This window comes from Nothoprocta perdicaria, unplaced genomic scaffold (genome assembly GCF_003342845.1).
Source record: "Nothoprocta perdicaria isolate Ctin4 unplaced genomic scaffold, notPer1 scaffold_120, whole genome shotgun sequence".
NCBI classification, from domain to species: Eukaryota; Metazoa; Chordata; class Aves; order Tinamiformes; family Tinamidae; genus Nothoprocta; species Nothoprocta perdicaria.
Window position 1 is genome coordinate 390,158 of NW_020454317.1, and position 20,893 is coordinate 411,050.

General features: G+C 39.8%; 1 protein-coding gene across 1 annotated transcript in view; it reads right to left on the reverse strand.

Annotated features, from left to right (window-relative positions):
• The window catches only part of SCUBE1 (signal peptide, CUB domain and EGF like domain containing 1), a 226,792-nt gene that overhangs the window by 125,792 nt on the left and 80,107 nt on the right, over window positions 1–20,893 (reverse strand). The window contains exon 5 of the mRNA XM_026054268.1: window positions 8,917–9,051. Within this exon, the coding sequence (XP_025910053.1) occupies window positions 8,917–9,051 (135 nt within the window). The remainder of the gene's footprint in view (window positions 1–8,916; window positions 9,052–20,893) is intronic.

Consider the following 20,893-nt stretch of genomic DNA (forward strand, 5'->3'; position numbering starts at 1 on the left):
TATTAYAGGAAGAGCAAAATTTGGTTTAGTGGAAAACCACACTTTTTTTTCAAAAATAATTTTGACAACATTTGGCTAACCTGTCCAGACAGTTGTATTACACCTCACTTTTCAGAGCCTCCACATTCCCAAGATGAATTTGGCTGCCTTCCCAGGACGAGGACACACTGCAGAGAGCCACCGGACACAGTAGAGAGTGACTCTGCTCGGCACCATCAGAAATTGTTCCATCTACAAGACTGAGCAAACAGCGAGCAAACAGGTGAACTACGTATGGGGGAAGAAAGCAGGGAGCGGACAGGATCTGGAAAACACGCTATTATCCACCCAGCTGCCTGGGCTACCCTTTGATCTTAAACATGTACATGCAATTCATCATGAACCACTGACTGTAGAGTGCACTACGGATGAAAGAGGAGAATTAAACAACAGACCAAAAGAGTTGGGCTTAGGATATCTGCATTCTGTGCTCAGTAGGAGCATACTAAAAAAAAAAAAAAAAAAATCCTTCACAGCTTTTCTGGAAAGCTCTAATTCCTCAGTTTTCTACAGAATGCTGTGCAACCTGAAACAGATTATTTAACTTCCCAGTCTCCTACATCCATAACTTCCAGTACATGGCATAATGGCCCCTGTTTTAGAGAGAGTGTGGGATGCAAAGGTTGCTTTTGTAGACACCTCTGACAACCTCTGATTAATTAGCAATTAGAAGAGCAAATTATTAGCAGTTCGTTTCTGAAACAGCCAGAAGCTACCTCACCATCAGGGAGAAATGCAAGTAAGAACCATTCGCACCACYACCTCCCTCACTTGGACTGCCTGACTCCGAACAAATGTCAAGTTAAATAACCAGCTCTCCTTACACAAAATACTGAAATGCCAACACTCATCAGGTGAATTTCTGACAAAAATTAAGTGTCTGAGTAGGGAGGCTCTTAGTCCTGGCTTGTCTAGGACTTTGCAGTTTGAGATGGATTGGAGAGAGCAGCTACTACATTATCCTCAGCCCATGTTACCTGTAGGGAGAAAACCTGCCAATTCTGGTAAATCACCTCCATAATACAGGGTTTGCAGCACCCTGTGCTGGAGAATATTGGGTTACACTCCATGTGCTATGATTTAATGAGCTATAAACATAGAGAACTAAAGAAGGCACTCCATGCTCAAGAGAGGCTGAAGTGCTGTTGTCCTTGCTCAAAGGTGAGTGCTTTATGTTGGGATCATAGAAGAAATGTACTGTCTGCATCTTGGTCTTCGTAAGTCAGGCAGAGCTTTTAGAAGTCTTTTTCAGTCATACTATGTGTTATGCAGAAATATCAGCCAGATKCACTGCACAGAATCAACATTTTCATCAATGAAAATCATAGCTCAGAGAGTGATTAACTTTGCTCAGAACTCTAACCTKACACGAAGCTCCTCTCCCCATTACAGTTATCCCCTGCACTTCCCCATTTCTTAGCCCTCAAGAGCAGAACAAGAGTTGAACTGTTGCAAGGGTAGCAGCCTCACTGCTTGTGCATGGTTAGCAGATGAGCTTGGCAGTTTGAGCGTATGACCCACTCCACTGAGAATAACACCAGTTTTCAAGGTTGTGGATGTGGTTCAGGGGTAGCTCAGTTGTGAGCAGGAATTAGCTAAATGGGAAGAAAAATGGGAAGAGAGAGGGCGTACTGAGAAGAAATGGCATTACTGAGCTGGGGAATTAATGAGATGATTGAGCRGACATAGATTTTATTTTGTCCCTTCCTTACTTCCTTACTGTCCCTTCCGCTGTTCTTCAGTCCCTTCACTTCATTCCCATCCAGCTGACTCTCCCCCTCTTTCTCTTACTTTCTGTTTAGCTGATAAACTCTTTGCTTTGTTCCTGTGAGCTCCCTCTCAAAAACACAGCATGGCATTGCCACCAGGTTTCTGCCAGGAAACATTCACTGTGACTATGTGTTTTGTGATGTTCTCTGCCCTGCTTTTGCCTTGCCTGCTCACACTGTAATTCTTCCAAGTTTGTGCAAGCCCTAGCATAATTTGGTCTCATACCTGCCTGGTACTCAAGTACCAAAACCCAAAATACCATTGARAACTGTTACAGCAACAACAATTTTCCTACCCAGATATTCTTCAGATATAAAGCTCAGCAGAACATGCAAGTATTCTTAGGCTTGGAAAGATAAATTTAAACATCCTCCTTCTCATTTCCATTAACTCCTAACTTACATCATAATAGCCCAGGGCGACCTCAAAAATAATTACATGGAATTTAATAATTAATGCATTTCATTAAATGCATAGTATGCATGCCATATACAGGAGGGTAAAGTATATACGAACAGGCATTTAGCATTTATATTCTGAATTCCTACTGGCTTATTGCCAAAAATACATTGTGGCATCAGCCTCTGAAGAGTTCCCTGCTAGATCCCCTCTCTGAGATTTGTCCTGAACAACAGAAATGGAGAACAGGCTCCACAATATGGTCTGTGGCCGATTTCTCTGCAGAAGGGGAAACAGAGGCAGACATGCACTGAGAGGCCCCCAGTCAACGGAGCAGGTATGAAAGACAGCAAGCAGCTTTCACACMAAATTCAGAGTTGGCCCTGAATTCATCATCCCTGATGCCATTAAAGACACACAGTATGACACACGATATATATAATATTATATATAATATACTGAAATAGACTCCCTTTGTTGTGTACATGTGYGAATGCAAGTTTTTTTCCAGAACACTCTGGCTTAATATTCTTCCCAGACTTTTCTCACCTGATGTTTCAGTCAACTGGATGCTAGAAGCCTTTCAAAAACATGTCAGTTCTTTTATTTAGTATAATCCTGCTATATCCAGAGCAGACAGTATGAGCAGAATATTGGTTCACTTCCAGTGCGATTGAATGATTGGGTGTGAAAGCCCCCTTTGCATATTTTCTCTGTGTATTTTTTTTGAATGTACTCCTTGCCAGTGTGTTTTCCCATTCGTGCGTGTAGCTTTCCCATCTTGTCAGCACTGCTAGTCAGTCAYGAGCTGAGCTACAGACTGTTCCCTGCACTTTCTGTCACACAGGTGTAGAGAGATTTTTGATCTGACTTACACACTCCTTGCTCCCCCGGCAAGCTGGCTGCCTGTCACGCTGCTGCTGGGTGTCTGCAACAGCTGCTCCTTGCAAGACTTTCCTCGTGGTATCTACAGCATCATTATTCCTTGCACACTTCTTCTTCCACTTGAGTTTCATCCTCTCCCTATCAAATGGCTCTAATACCAAGCCATCCGCTKACTTTCCTTCAGCTCTTGGCTCCATAAGGAAACATGTCTGTGTCCTACTAGATTATTTAGTCGGTTCTGCATCAATTTGTACTGCTGTTCAAGCGGCAGTAGAACTGACATGCCTTTACCTCCAGTTCACCATAGCCTAGGCTGATATTCACTTAAACTGATATTCATTGAACACCTTAAATGTGAAATGTTGTTCTTAATGACTGAAAACTACTGACAATTTTGATGCCTTACTGAAAAATCAGTCTTTGTGGTTTTATTTGGATGCTATACTTTTACCTCTGTCCTAAGCTTTCACCTTACACTTTCTTTATGGTTGCCACTTCCCCTCACAGTTGAACTTAAGCTGTATTTCACTTGCATTAATTTTACACCTGTGTAACTTTACTGATTCTACTAGTCTTAATCATAGAGCACTGATACTTGGCAGCTGGGAGATTGGGCCTAACAAAGGTTATTTTTCACTTCTATYGGGCGCTATCACCTCTTGTCACAAAGTCCTTCCACTCAAGGATACTGCACAGAGAAAGCAAGTGTGAGGTGCCCTTCCCTGAAATAAAATCATTGCAATTTGTGTAGGCTACACATGCTTTTTAAAGGTTACAAACACTTCTAACAGGCCACAATGGGATTGAAAAGGCTTTATTAAATCTTTTTCACCTGAATGCTTCCTGTATTGCATATTCTATGAAAGGTAATAAAAGGTTTTCAAATGTATCATGGTAAAGCATAAGCACTTGGGTAATCCATGCTATCTGAAAGCATATTTTTTATTTCATTCAAGTTTATATACAATATATCTTCTATATACTCTCTCTACATATACTATATATATAGTTTATATATATACACTATATATCTAATATGCAGTATATAAAATATACTACATATTCACTTTCCTCTACAATATTAGGATTCTAATTTAAAGAGACAAAAAGGACAATCCTATTGCAGTGAAGGGGATGCCTGTACTCCAGGCAACTATGGCAGAGTGTATTCAAGCAATGGAGTAATTTAACTGGTTACATCATCATGAAAGAGCTTTCAGAGTTGAGACAGGAAAGCCTGTACTTTGTAAAGTTTAAAACCACGCTGGCAACACTTAATTATTCAAAGTCATCCTTCCCCATTCATTTAAATATGAATACACTATTGTGCTTCCATAGAACAAACACCTCTGTCCTTTAAAATGCTGTGYAAGAAACACGGAGTCCCAATAACCCTCTCGCCCGGAGTCACACAAGGCATCAGCACCAGAGAGGGGAATAAAGTCCACAGGCCCAACCTGCAGACTTCTCYTTTCCTGGCTGGGGATGATTTTTTTTCCTTCCTAACAGCTCTAGCACTATTCTGCCATTATAAAATCCCACTGGATTTCAAGAAGCAGGTGAAAAAATAAAAATAAATCATGGAAAGTAGGAACGTAAAAAACTGAACAAAGGCAGGTTTATAGTCCTCAGAACAAGAAGGAACTCAGCAGTTGGGTGTCAGCTCACCAGAGGACTCCGGCGCTGCTACTGCACAATTAACAAGGCTTTAAGCACATAATCAAGTTTAGCAGGTTACTATGTATCAGCACAAGCACAGCAACGTTTCATAAACACATTTAGCCCCTGGCAAATGCAAGACAATTTGGCTTAACATCTCTCTTTTCTCAAGGACGAAACTGTTGCACTTGCAGTGTGGAAAGAGACCTGCAATTTCTGAAGCTCAGAGCACAGATGTAGTCGCTTGATTTTCGGTGCAGGAACCYCCAGCTCTGCAAAGAGGGCAAGTCTGATGGTATAAGGGGAAGTGATAAAGCAGTTCTTTGTGAAAAGGCTTTTTAACAGACTTGAAAATGATGGTGACAACCACATAKAAAGTTTTTGTGTTGTTTGAACAGACCATCATAATTTCTAGACTTCTATAGCTCAGTAGTTCTGCACCTTTTCTCCTCTCCACTTAAAATTTACCACTTCTAATTGCATCTGATTTTTCATTTATTTGGCACTGGTAGTATAAATAAAATACTGTTTTTTAATGATTAGCAGATCTAAAATCATTAGTATCACTATGTTTTGAGGAAATGTAAGGTTCAAGGGTTTGGATTTTAAAATGACAGATTCCTTCCTAGCCGCAGAGTTAACAGCATGTAGCTAAACTCTGTCTGTTTGATACTTTTAGGCCCAATTCAGACTTTTAACAACTTTAATATCCCTGGGACATTAAAGGTCATCTGAGAGGCTTTGCTGAACTGAGGTTTTTTGGTCTTTCCAAAGTGAGGGAAGACAAGCTGTAAGCCACTCACCGGACTCGGGCTCAACCGTAGTGTGCGATACTGATCTCCCCTTTTATTAAACACATGCTCCCTCTGGAGCTGGAGATGTTACAGTAACAGGTTTGTAATTCCTTTTAAGTCATGAGGAAATAGAAATGGCTCGCCAGTATAACTCACAGCACTCACACCTACCATTGCAATTAAGATGTATGAAGATAAACGACTGCCAAATTTTCCATATCATTTACCAATCACATTCCCTCTCTTTCTGCCTCTCTGTTGTTGCTGTCATTACTGCTAGTAAACCAGTATAGGCAAAAATAAATGAGGTAAGTTGTGCTGGGCATAACCTCTTCCCAAAAAATACTCAAAGTTAAATGAAATAGCTGGCCGACAATGAAGAAAATGAAAGAAAGCAGATGTTGGGAAAMCAGGGTGTGCACTGACTCACGTCAGCCTGGCCTCCCGTCGGGATAAAATTCATGCTTCTCTGTAGATCATTAATCCTTTTTGTCCACAGGAAATAATGAGAAGGCTTCTAGATGGCAGGCAAACATGACATTTGAGACACGAGGGTGATGTAAAAAGGCCCTGTCATGAACGCCAGGGTGGCTTTTAACCGCAGCCTGTGGGCAGGAGTGTGGTGATGCACGGTCCACCCCYGAAGCGCCAAGGCTGGCACAGCGCAGCGCTGGTAGCTGCACCACGGAGRTGCACGCAGCAGCCGACAGTCCTATGGAGGAAGCCTTCTCTCAGGAAACACATTTCCCTTGGCTGGTTAGTTAGCAAGAAGAGACATGTTCCTTCCTCTGCTTACACTCCCTGCCTTCCATGAGTATCTAGTGCCATTTTTCAGACTTGAACTGTATCAGTGGAAAGTGCTGAGGAGCTCAAAGCACGTGAGCGGCAGCAGCCTCGCCAAGGGTTGAGGCAGCGCGCTGGGGCTGTGGATGGGGCACTGCCTTTGCTGCTGGCTCTTCGGCTGYGGATTCAGACCACCTCCAAAGGCAACCTGAGCACCTTGCATTTGCAAACAGCAAAGCTAAGGTGATAGAGAACTGCATGCAAAACCTTGGGGTAGGTTATTTTAGACTAGCTGAGGCCTTGAAGAGACTTTTAAGTGATGATGATGTCAAGGCCTCGGAGCTCAGGTGACTATATATGCATTTTTCAGAGATAAAAAGTGTAATCCCACTGCAATTAATGGCTCTTACTATGCTCAGAGTCAGCAGGCTGCTAGAGCGCATGGCCTGCCCACAGCCTCCGTGTTTGGATGGCAGTGCTGCATGTGTGTTGTCCCTCGGCCTACCCTCCCTTGTTTACCAGCAGAGGTATAGGCACAGTCTAACGTGGGGCCTAATTCTGCCTAAGTGCTTTCATGAAAGCATTGCTGTATTTTTGCAATCCAAAAGTTTCCACAGAGGCACTTAGAAGTGAGAGAGAGGAAAGTGAGTAAACAGGGATACTCAAAAAGGCACTTACTCTCTCTGCATGCATGTTTACTATTTGCAGCTCAGGCACCTTTGACAACTAAAATAGATCCCTCATCTCATTTCCTTCTTCCCATGTACCCACCCAATGTATTTACGTGTAGGATCACGACACAACAGTGTAATGGTTACTCATATTGCAAACCACCACTTTATTTTTGAAAAGTTGAAAAACATTTCTTCGTAATCCACTTTGCAACTGATTCCTGGCTCCATTTTTTTTAAGACCTTAATTAATTTGATGGTGTTGTTTTAATTAAATGATCATGTCTTACTCGGCATTTTCTTTATAAACAAGTTATCAGAAATGCATTCATCCCATACATCTTTATTATGCGCATGCGGCAGTCAGCCTTCAAGTCCCTCCCCCTAGTCCTTCCTGCAACATAGGAATCCTCTTTACCATAAAAACTCATCATCTCCCTCAATAAATCTGTTCCTTACAAAGAAATTTTGCCTTTAGAGTCTCATTTTTCATTTATTTCATTAGTCTCCATCTTGGATAACTAAATTCTCTTTTATTACAGCTGGGAATTTTTATAATGTGCAAATTGAAATAATGATCGCATCACAGCGCTCTGCAAGTGGTTTTCATTAAGCTTCTAGCTACTATTCCTTGCTCTGTTGGATATCTTTGYGTCAGGGTTACTTTACACTGGACAGAAATTTGAACAATTTATGTTGAAAAGAAAGACTAAAAACCTATTAAATAAAAGCTGTTAAAATACATGGGTTGATGGAGCTTAATTGTATGTTCTTGTCAAAACCAAGAAGCCTCAAGCTGCTTAAGCTTAACAATCATTCTAAAAAGTGGAACTGTGAATATATTCTATAGTTTCACATTTCTACAAATCAAAATTATAAATTGCCTTTAAAATTCCATGTAAACAGGCACAGGATTCCAGAAATACATTTTCAGTTCTGGAAGCTCAGGTAGTTTTGTTTTTCTGTCAACAGAAAAACTAAATTCAAACTCCATGTTCGGGTAGGATTTTCTGCTTGATTTTAGAGACTCACAATAATTCCAAATGGTTGTGTGGCTTGTGGAAAGTTACAACATGCTTCTAGTGTTGATCACCAGACTCATCTTACTAATTTACCTTTTTCTGTTGCCCACTGATAAATGAGTTTGCTGGCATATATTCCCATTGTTGCCAGGGTCACCAGAAGTCTGAATGAACATAAAGAGCCCACTTAATTGCAAAGATTTATAGCTGCGCTGTTTTCTTTCCCTCTTTCCACTTAAACTTGTCTATCCCAACTGACACATACAGAGAAAGGAGATTTCATAGACAGAAAGGAGGAGATTTCATACAGAGAAAGGAGACACATACAGAGAAAGGAGAGCAGCTTATTCCTCTCAAAATCAGCAGAGGACTAGGACCACAGTTCTGCAGGGATTCCATATTTCTCCTATTAGTATAAAGGCAACAGAAAAGCACTTTTCTAATTCACCTGAGTCAGGGTACTGAATGAAAGAAAAATGATGTGCCAATATAAGATCAGTCAGCATCAGTCTGCAATGAAGCAATGGCAAAAGAAGAGAATCTACGTAACTTCCCAAAGAAAGCTTCTCATCTTGATTTGCACGTTGATAGCAGGCTCTCATAGGCAGAAGACAAGAGACCTTTTAATCAACTAACACASATGGGATGTTTTTGGAAAGTCAGAAGCACAAAACTGCTGTTTGAAAATCTCTTCTCTGCCTTTCTGTGTCATACTAACACCTTGTTCTTATTTATTCCTGTGCTACAKGTTTGCATAGCAAAGAAATTAATCAGTTCTAAACAACAAATACAATAGTTTTCAAAGCTCAGAGGGATAAAGGAAAACAACAGTTTCTGCATTTCTTATTAAACAGAGTTATTCTCAAAAGCACACATCACATGTTGAAAACTCACCAATAGAGCGATGAATGCAGGTGTGCTGGTTATCACTCAGGAAAAAGCCCTCTTTGCACTGGCATTCATAGCTGCCCATTGTGTTTACACAGATCTGCTGGCACCCTCCGTTGTTATCTTGACACTCATCAACATCTACAAGAGAGAAGAAAAAAGTATAAAGTAACATACGGCTCCAGAACATACATCTAACTGAGCAGGGAATCCACCAAAAAGCACTCTGTAAATTAAGCTAATGAGCACTACCCAGACCCCATTAAAGTTAATCCAAATTAATCCACCTAATTCTTTTTCCTGCATCCCGGGTTTAAAGTTAACATTAAAAGACCAGTGGGGAGGGGAGCGCGGCTCCGGCTCCATGCACTCCGAGCTGCAAATTGATTTCCAATGCGCCATGAATGTTAACGTCCTAAGAGGGCTGTGACCCCATCTGCCAAGCGCGGTGTTGCGCTCTGTCATTCCCACTCTACTTGGAAAGACATACTTCAGGCCTACAGTAATTTCTAGCAGGGGTAGCAGGCAAACACAAAGGACATTACTGGGTGAAAAGAGTCTTTATAGAGTTCTGGTCTTGAACAGAACAGCATGTTTCAATTACTGGAGTCATAACCCCCTACTTTGTCAGTTTGTTTAATGTTGTTTAATGAAAGAAAGGCTTCTTAAATCTAAATGTTCCATGTCTGTATTGTCATTTTAATAGGCAAATATATAAAACCACAAAGGCAGTATTAGCTACTGGCTGTTTTGAGGGTCCCTGCCCACCCCCTTCACATCTCTTTGGTATTAAAAATTTTATGCTGTGATGTTTAAAAGAGACACATGTTTCAGCACTGTGAGAGCACTGCCACTAAAAGATATTTGACCCACATTCAACCTTGCAGCTCTCTGCTTTGCTCATAAAAGCTCTCCCCCTTCTCCATTTCCTCTTTGCCTTACCACCTGAGAAATCCATATTTTGCTGTTTTATGGAGCCCCTGCAAGGAGTCAGCTATTTCGCTGAGCACGCCAACATGTCAGCCAACGAGTTGGCATGGGCTTTGCTTTCATTTTCCAGGGCGGGGGGGGGCAGGAAGCACCACAGGGCCAAATGATCTGCAACATTCAAAACCTGAGAAGAGCTGGCACAGCTCCCCTAGGATTCATTCCTCCAAGCCTGGTCATGCTGCACTAAGGCAAAACCAAGCTTCTTGGGCCGACACTCTTCCAGGGCAGGACAGGAGCCCTGAAGGGCAGGAGAAATTCGGCCGGTAACTAATGCAGGAATGTCCAGAGGGTTGGGCTCTTGCCTGCGCTAAGTTGCTGTCACTGTCAGTGCTGCTTGTGCTTCAGTGTAGGTGACTCTGAAGTCACAGCTCTTGTCACACAAAGAGAAGAGCTCTAGGATAATTACAGCAGCACCTAGGGAAGCCAGGCAGTCTCCTCTTATCTGGAATGGAGGAAGTAAGGAAAGGAGAGYATGCACTTCCCTTGCCTACTGCAGTGTAGGAAGGAAAGATGAGTAAGACAACTTGGTGGGAGCTTTCAGCTGTGAGTCATGAGGCCTTGCTGGCCCAGGAACTTTAATGGCAACTCAAACTTGTTCCTTTAAAATAAACACCAGGATCTCCGGGAAACTAGTGGAACACTTGCTGAAGTCTCAGCTGAGACTCGTACAAAACCCCAATTTTGCTTAAAAGTATATGATCTTCCAAGCATTCTGTTTATAGTATCACAGAGCAACTTGAATGTTTGCCTTCCAGCTGAATAATCTGAAACAAATGCAATGATTTATAAACACTTTATTTTTGTTTTTGATAGTAAATGCCAGTGATTTACTATTTCCGTAATGAGATAACTCTATTTTAACAMTAACCCTGAAACCCATATGCTAAAACAAAAGTTATTCCCATTCACTCAAACATTTTTAAAAGGTTTTCTATGAGGAGTTTCTTCCAATTGTTTTCAATTACTTGCCTTCAATTACTTTCAATTCAAACAAAAKTTTGAATATGTATTTATGAAGAGAAGGCATTGAAGAAAGGGAGCAGCTGGGATCTAGCWCAGCTACCTGCATCTCCATCATATACATAACTTTCCAATAAATCCACTAAACCTAGGCCTGATGGCACAGGATTAGCACTTTCTCTTCTTAGGTCTCAAGCCTGCACTAGGGCCGGGCTTTCTGGAGTACAATGCATTACTGCAGTCTTCATGGGCAGTATTACTTAATATCCGTCATGCCAAACAATCTGTTCATCATGACTGCCTGAAAAATATTAAATTTACTTATTTGTTCCAATTAAATCACTTTATGATCAGGCCATTAGTATTCTATTTTAGGGAGTGAGGTAGAAAGTCTTCTGAAGTTAGCAGAGAACTCCAGTGAACCTTAGTGAACACAAGCTCGAGTAGATCCAGCAGAATTGCTTCATCTATCTAAATTTCTTCAAAGTTCCCAAAGGAAATAGCTGCCAAAGGGTATTTTATTCCACTCTCTTTCTTTCATTGTTTGTGCAATTCTAGTTCAGTGGAGCTCTAGTTACCCAGCTGAACATGTAAACACCGGTAATACAGTGTAAGTGAGATTGCAATTTGGGACTACATTTTCTAGAGATTAATTCTCACGTAAACAGCAAAATAAGTAGCCRTTTTTTCAATAAAGCTCTGCTGGCTCCAGTTTTGGAGGTTCTGCATGGCAGAGTGGGCCCTTGGGTGTTTTCAAAAACCCAGGCTGGATCCTCAGCAGCTTTACTTATCAGCCCTCTGTGCCAGGTTACGCCTGCCCCTGGGCCTAACTGTACACACAGAAAAGAAAAAGTCACTTCTGATGACATAAAACCTTTTGAGTAAAACCCCAATGAAACCCATTTGGAAGGTTTTTAAACCTATTAAACATGAATACAAAATTTACTTTCTTGGCTACTTTTAATAAACTTTTGTTTTTCTTTTTTTTTTTTTTTAATAGTATGCACATCTTCATTGATCCTTTGCACCAAATCAGCTATCACTGGCCAGACCAGGACTGTCTCCTGGGGACTGCAGCTGCCCCTTTGCTTCTTTTAAAACTGTTTGAAGCCTCAAATCTGTTTCTCTTTGTCTGTCAAAACTGCACTCAGGCAGGTTGACCTCTCCATTTGACAGTGCACTGATTCTTAAGAGTTTCCCATCCACTGMTTATGGGGTAGCTGAGCCCCAGAATCCCAGAATGGACCTATATGAGCTACTAGCAGAAGGATGGAAAAAGGTTATGGCCACTCCAAACAGCTGCTCAAAACCTCAWCCTCAAATAACAAAGGAAAAGACAGTAAAGCTATGAGAAAGTGAGAATATGTCCTTAAGTCACTGTTSTTATCACAGAGAATTGTCCTGTGATCCTGTGATGGCCTCGGCAATCCTTGAGCCAGAGGGGGAAACCTCTGTTTCCAGGGAAACTAGGGCCTGAGATTTGTATTTGCCAGGTATCATCAAGGACCAAAAAGAAGGGAAGAGYAAGATCGGGGAGAGGCTGGGAAGGAAGAAAACATTCAAAAGAGGAAGAGATAACAGATACATGTATACATATACATACGTATATGTACACCCACCCCTATGTAGCAGAAGCACTATGCAAATTAATACCTACCAGAATTTGCATTAGATTTCTTGCTTTCTGGACCCACCACTTTTGCATAATCCAACTTGTACTTGGTATCTTGGTAAGATGAGATCCACTACAGAGCATAGTGTGGAACAATATCAAAGGGTAGGAAAAATTACAGCTATGATAAGGATGGATGTTTCACTTATCAAATAAACAAATGCTTCTGGTTTCTCATTTAATTTATCTGATGAAGTTTTCAAACTAGCTCCACTGGTATTTCACCCTGATCTAGCTCAGAGCTTCCTTCAGCTTGTTGCCTAAAGAAGTGATGCTGACAGGCCCACCTGTTTGGATACCATCTAGGCAGAAGGCCACTAATCAGCTCTGCTAAGGGTATCTGAAACCAAAACCACAAGCAGGAAGGGACAGAAGTGGAAACAGTTTACCCAGAGTCAATGTCACAAATACTAGGTCCACTATCCACTTCCTCCCACAATTTTTTCTTCTGTCCCCTAATACTTTTCTTGTGTGTCRGCATTTTCATAAGCACTCCAACTCTTCACAAATCTGAGTCTCATTTCCCAACTCTCCCAAGCATTTGAAAGTCAGAACACTGGGGATCTGAAAATAGGCCTTGGATTCAAGATCCAGGSAGCTGATTCTGAAGATTTTACTCCAAGCCATTCTCAGAAACTTTTTGGAAACTAAACTGCCTATTTTCCTGGTGCAGAACATTGGGATAAAGAGATGGACCGTAAGAAAGATGGTAGAGATACTCCACACTTTCCTCCAATTTAAGCAACAAAACACCACTCAGGATCTTTTGTATTTGTAAGAAAAATGATTAGCAGTGGGAATATCAAAATGTCTAATTTTGGAAGTTTAAAAACATTTTATTCTCAGTATCTCTAGTAGGAAAGCTGGGCTGAACAGCTCATGGGAAAAAGAAGTATTTACCGTAGTTATTCTTGTAGGAAAAAGAAAAAATTTAGCCCAACATCCTTTCTCTAACACTGTCCTGTAATCCTGTAACAGGAAAATCTGGAAAAGATCACAAAAATGGGGCAGAACCATCCCTGGCATACTCTCCTAGCTGCCAGCAATCACTTAACTCATAACCTTTCGAAAGCAGCAGGCCCAGCCATTGCCAACCCATAGACTTTTTTGTGTGATTCTGTGTAATCTCTTCTGAGTATAACATGATGGGGTAGTTAGCTCTGTAATTTATTATGAGTTACATGAAAAGTCATCCATTTATTTCAAACATGCCGCTTTATAGTCTCAATGAATGTGCCTTAACCTTGTTACTTTGAGAAATAATAAATATTCACTACCTTCCTTTTCTGTATCTTTCTTGATCTTACAGATCCCCCTCAGCCCTCTGTCTTCCTCATCCAAGCTAGAAAGCACAGCACTACACAAATGAGGCATTTACACAGTCATTATATAAAATAATTTGAGGACTTATCACATCTAAACCAAAAAGTATATCACTTTTAATCCAAAGCAGCAACCAGTTCTAGAAATTAACCTAATTACAGTGATGCAATTAGGTACATATTCTTCCTGCTTCTCTACTCCATTCCTTCCCAGCACCACGGTGCTGCATTGGAGTGGATATTTTGGAAGAAATGATTTCCAGATAAGTGTGGAAGCTCAGGGAGTAATTCCAGCATGTAGGAGTGAAGCCTGGGGTATCAGATGGGCTGCTGCAGGCAGGCATTCCTGTTGGAATGGCCATACAAGCAGTGACATGTTGACATACCACATGTTGAGGGGGCCATGAAAAATGGAACAATGCTGGAAAGTTTTGAGCATTTGAGATCAGGGCAGATCTTACACAAGGAAGCCTTAAATGATTTGTGAGTAGCATGGCAAAAGGCTGGCTCCCTGTCCTGTAAATGCAGCTCCATGTCTATTACTGTAAATCACTAGTGGGATACAGAATCTGTGTTTCTTTTTTCATATTGAGACTTTTCTTATTGCTTCCCTGTCTAATTTCAGAAGCAGTTTCTTAGCTATATCATCAAAATAAACTGAAAGAATTCAATAATTACCAAAGATTCCAAAGAAAATCAGTCAAGCTCCCCAGTTCAGTCTAAATACAGTAGTGCATATATTCATCATAACGTATTCATCATAATGCATTACAACAACTATTTTTCAGAAGGTAAAACTGAAATATTGTGACTTTTAATCCGCTAATATCTATCTAAAAAATATGACTCTGGTACTTCAATATAACAGTATGAGTAAATAGAAATGGAAAACTTTTCAGTCTGCGCTGCTGTCATTCCAACCCATGTTGATGAAACAGCGACATCAGGATAGAGCATACCTTGAAAAAGTCATGGTCAGCTTTTTTTTTTTTTTTTTTTTTTTTTTTTTTTTTTTTTTTTTTGCTGAGGCAGATACCCTAAAATTGATCACTTCACTTCCAGGCTTGCTTGTACCTTTATAATAGACTGCAGAATTTTTGAAGGCGAACCAGTCTTCTAGAAAAATTCTTTCTCATTCAAGAAGATTTCACCTTAAATTTCAAAAAATCAGCAATGCCTTTTCTCCTTTTACTATGTCTGATACTGTACCTATTACAAGGAAAAAAAATCATCATGAAAATCTATATAGTTTATTTTACAATAAAAAACAATCCAGATCTTTTTTTTTTCATGAAGACCTACACAATCTTGTATATCTTGTTGCAGAACAGAAATCTTGTCGTCTCTGCACAGCTCTCCTTAGAGGATAAAAACCCCCGAGAGCCAGTGCACTAACATATGGCCTAGAGCTGCCAGGTTAGGGTCTCCAGGAACTCAAAGGTTGCTGAGGGCTGCCTGTAACTGCCATCCACATGGCACRAGCGAATACATTTTTCCATGCTTTTAAACTCCTTTGTTATACCTTAATTCTGTTTTAAGTAAGGTATAACTATGCTGCTGAAAGGACTGTTCTATAGCCTAAAAAGCACTGTCGTTAGAACTTGCTCTTCAGTTAATATTTTCATTTGTTAAGATGCAGTGGAGCAGCTTTGTCTTGTTTCTCGCTCCTATGATACAGTATCATATCTTCACTCCAGTTTTACTTATTTAGTGAAGTAGACTGTTTTCAGTTTCTTCTTTYTCCCAAATACTCCCTTAATCAACTCCGCTTTACCCTTAAATCCTACAAGTTCTCTAAACAATCTTGCTTGCATRGAATTTCCAGTGACTTTTTAATTACAATTTTATATGGTTATTACGATATATATGATACCGACAGTCTTTGCAAAGCTAAATTAAAAAAACTTATCGACTTTCTGTGATTCTTCCTGCCCATATTTTACTCAAAGTGACATGTTGCCATCTGATACAATTTAAGTTAGAAAATTGTACACAGGGAATGATTTCAAATACTTGAAGAGAATCTCAAATGAAGTCAGCAGAAGCTACTGGAAGAAGTAATAACAATCCTGGATGCTGGTCTTGCAGACCGGGCCAGATTTTAAATTTTCACATTGTACATTGAAGTAAACAGGATAACTTCAGGATACACAAATCCATGGAGAGCATTAGACAGCAAAAGCAGGATACTACAGAMTGCCGAGATTCTGGAATCTATTTAACAAGCAGATAAACTTTTTGTCTACTCTCTACAAATAGACAACAAATTCACTACTGACCTTCCCTGCACTGCTCTCCCATACTAGAAAAGAACCCTGCTTCCTTTTCTAATCTAACAGGCAGTTATGCTATGTTTGCACTACCATTATGTAGCAGATATGCTTTTTGATGACTATTTAACTATATAAATCACACTGTTACCAGGAAGTCTAATGAAAAGACCAGTCAGCAAAGTTATGATACTTAAGGTTTACAAGGCTACTTCTTAAATAAGAGCTATAAATATATAACTAATGACATTTCTGGCTATAAGAATGAGTGAAATCTGACCTGACTGCATCCCAAGTACAGTATAGTAATGGTGGCTGTACTTGAAGTCACTAAAGGACATCATGGGTTACTGCCTCTATCTGATATCTAACCCATTATTTCAGTGTTTTAATTGGATCCACATAATTTCTCAGAGTGACAGAAACACCCTTCCACGGGGTGCCATCTTGCCATACAATCAGACAAGCCAACACAAATGCAACAGGCTGAAACCCTGGACTTTCCAAGTGACTGCAAGCTTCATATTGTTTATATAAATATACTAATATAAACAAGCTAAAGCAGCARGGATGCACAATGCAGAACAAAACTCTAATTCTGTTTGCTAAACCAAGCCACAGCCTTCTAGTGCCATGCTAGCCCATGTAAGAGCATCCACAYGCACTTTAACGTGGTTTAACTTGCACATTTTCACACTCTATGCTGATTTTTCTTTACTTCCCTGCGTTCCATGTAGAGAAGTCCTTAGTGTGATTGATCATCCCCTCCAGGGAGTAAGTATTAAAAAGAAAAAAAAAAAAAGAAAGAAAGAAAGAAAGAAAGACGGAACTAAACAAGATGACTTCAGAAACAAGAGACTGAGATTGATGCTCCTGTCACATAGCTCCTGGCTTCTTAATTTATTATGACAGTCTGAGAATCTAACTTCACAGCTGACAGCGATCAAGATTTATTTCGCACTTTTGATTATTTCCCCATACCTAACAAAAAGCCTTGGAACTAAGCTGATTTATACTGTCTCTTGTTTAGGTACTTCTCAGAGCACATTGGCTTTAAAAAAAGCAAACATACGGTAAATTAACATGTAAAGAAAGTTAAATCTTATTTGAACAAAAAGATTAATGTTAGGTTACCAAACATTAGAGTCCTTCAAGGAACAAACTTTCAGATATGGAAATACCAAAAGTGGGATTTTATACATGCAGTATGTCTAGATCCTAGCTTAAGGGAAGGCTGAATACTGGAATTCACTCATAAAATACTATTTCTCTCTAGTATTTTCAAGGGAAGCACTGTCTCAGGTGCAGATATTTACACTATCAACTGAATCACACTCTGGGACACCCAAACATTAAGAAGTCCTCAAATTACAAACTACTTCTAGAAACATAGGCCTTGTCTTCTTGGTAGTTCAGCACTATTTGCTGCATACAGCTTTTTATGCACACATGCTGATAACGAGCCTTATACATCCGCAGTGGACCCTGCCACAGCTCAGAGCCTGGATATTTCCAAGTACCGGACTCTGTATTTGCTTAGTACTTAGCCATCAGGTAGGGGAAGGCTTTGCAGGAGAGCAGTACACATTATAAAAGCCAATGCACGTCTCTGCACCACAGGTACCTGATACTTCAGACAACTGTGATGAACCACTGCTAATATAATTCATTTGATGGACAAATGAATCAAGACTAATAAAACGTCTTAAGAACCATATCAGAGAGCAATTTTCTTCACTTAGGGTTGGGCTCGAAAAACAGACAATTTCAGAAATGTGCTCAAGTTTTTTCATCCAGAAAGAATGCATTTGTCACTGAAACTCAGTTAGTTGTGCAATTTGCAGCGTGTATTTTTCTTAAAGCATCCACTATAGCCTGGCGGGAGAAGGTTCAGTGGGATCCATCTCCAAGGACTCTCAACCCCAATGCTCTTATTACACTTAAGCGACCCCAGCTTACTGCCATTCACCTTTTGCAGACATACAGAACAGAAATATACATCCAATGAATGGATCRCTATTTATTGTTATAACTGGCATTTCCACCCTTTTCATTCTGTCTGTAACTATATAGGAGTGGATAGGACCCATTCCCATCCTGTCACTGGGATGAGATCTCGCCTCAACCCCATCCACTGAGCCCTGATTTGGGAGTCTGGCCTCCTACTCTTAAGTCAGCAAATAGGTGCAAACTCAAGTCCTGCTCATGGAAAAAACTTGTAGGGGAGGAGGGGGGAAAAAAAATCACTTGCAGTTTGTTCCCTAATTATATGTATCCTTCAATATTTTGATTTCTCCTAAAAATATCCTAMCTGTAAATGTGTTTTAATAAAAATGCAGAGTTAAGAGCTAGTGGGTTTATTCAACCCTGCTCYGTCTGCCAAGGAGTTTAAGGTTACCAGCCATGAAAACCTATATGAAAACTTATTATTAGAGACATTGCTGATATGTTAAAGGAGATCAGTACTAAATGTTTGGCTCACCTAACAATCTCTTGGAATAAGGATAGAAAGGCARGAAAATCCAGAAGACAGTCAAATAAATGGCCCATTTCTTAGCTTCTTTTAAAAATATTTATTTTTAAGAAGCTTTTAAAAAATGAAAGCTTTCCAAAAGCTCTTCAGTTTTATATTTAAGATGTTCATATTAAAAAAAAAAAAAAATCTATTTGAACTATTGGGAAACATAAAGAAAAATAAACATGACTAATAGAAGCATTCATCTGGAGTTCAAGCAGGCAACACATTGTACACAGCTGTCTGGAGAGGAAGAAAAATAAAGCTAAATGAAAAGGAAGGCACTGCTCTCTGTAATCATACGGGTGATTTTGTAATCTTAAATCAGTTATGTACCACTTCTGGACATTGTGCATCTGGGAGCACCCAGGCTTCCATGTTACTCAATCACTTACTCAAAAAATGTAAAATATTATTTGAGAACAAATAAAGCAGGTAATGCTCATGTTTTAGGCTGGAGAATCATAACTGTTCATATCTGAATGGATATGCAAAAGGAAATTGTTGCTGCATGCAGTTCCATTCTTTGACATGAAATATTTTTCATGGATATGGTTTGACATGGTTTGATTTTCAGGAATCAAAGAGCAATGTCAGTTTTCAGGAAGAATTTGCTAAATTATGTGTATACAAAACTGTGCCTTCTAGCAAAAGAGCGCAGAAATTAGAGATTTTTCTCTTGTAATAACAAATGGCAGTCACCTTTTGTTTCTGTATTTTTTCTGGCACGATGCTTTTTTTTCCCCATTTTTTTCCACTTTCTGATCACAGGTGGGTGAATTCCAGAAGACTTGAAACAGTTGGAGTATCCACKGATGTGTGTGCCCTTTGGCAAGGAACTCTTGTGAAGCCAGGCTCTCAGCTTCTCCATCCATATATGTGGCATTCTCCTCTACTTTCTGTGTTCTGATGCTGACTAACTTTGAAAGACTTAGTTGGGAATGCAGTGAGAACTACTTCCTGCGGGGGATCTAGGAAGCTTTTTCTGGATAAGCCCTAAGGTTTAGTAATCCATTATAAGAATTTTTCTCTTCTTCGGGAATACTTCATCCCAGGAAGCTTACACTTTTTACAGCAGTGAAAAAAGGTAAGATAATGGTTCTCCAAAGGGGAGTCCTTTAGAAAAAAAAATAATGCAACTTTCTCTGAATTAAAGGTTATTAAGCCCTACACATGGATACTCCATAGTATAGAGCCCCAGGTTTTATTGGATGGCTGAGAAAATCTGATTTACTCAGAACAAGATGGGTAAAGTGTTCAGGAGTGATGGTAAGGATGATGAGTTATCCATGATCTCTTTTAAAGGAAAGAGCAAGTGGAGATTGACAACATGTCTCAACATGTAAAACACAAGGGACAAAACCCCACACCAATTTATCAATAAGTTAAAGAGAAAAAAAAAAAGAAGATCAAACAGGAACATGAAGGAACATGAAGACTAGTGAGCTAATTGCTTATATGAAAGCCCAGACTGATATTTCATATAGGAGAGAAGAAAACATATTTCATTTTCAAATGAAGGATAAAGAAAACTTACTGCCTGAAACCAAATGGTAACCTTGCATCCACTGTACATAATTTAGAGCAACTTTAAAAAAGCACCATTGCTATCTCAAGTGATCACAGTGCTAAAATAAATTATTTTGAGCCAGACAAGGATCTCATCATAGCTTCAATTCCCTATGGTGTCATTTCATGTTATATTTGAGAAATTCCTCAATAAAAATGTCAAATAGAGTGAGTTGACTTCCCTTAAGGACAGTTTTGGACATCTTCCAGTACAAATTCTAGCCATGAAATCTTAACCAAACACCTCTTCCCAACAAATAAATAAATAAGAAGTTTCACTTGATTAAAAAGTGAGAAATGCTGAAAGACGGGCACAGGAAAAACACTTAACCCATCCACCTCATCTGGTCAAATTAGTTCTGAATACTCAAAGTTTATTATTTATAAAGAACATTGTAACCATCTTCCTAAACTGACGTTATTATCAAGACATCCGGTGAAGGTTTAGAAGGAATGTAACCCCTGACAAGAGACAGCTTAAGATTTTGCACAGACTTCCATCTACGAAGACGCACAGAAACCTTGTAGCTGTCTTCTCCATTACAACTTGTTTTCTAGAGGTTCCTAGACTATAAATGAGCTATTATGGGGTCACCATCCCTAAGCCCTTCTATCTCAAATTGCCAGGCAAGATTTCTAACAACGTGTAGGTGGCAAAACTGAGCAGAAGTGATTGAGGGAGTGA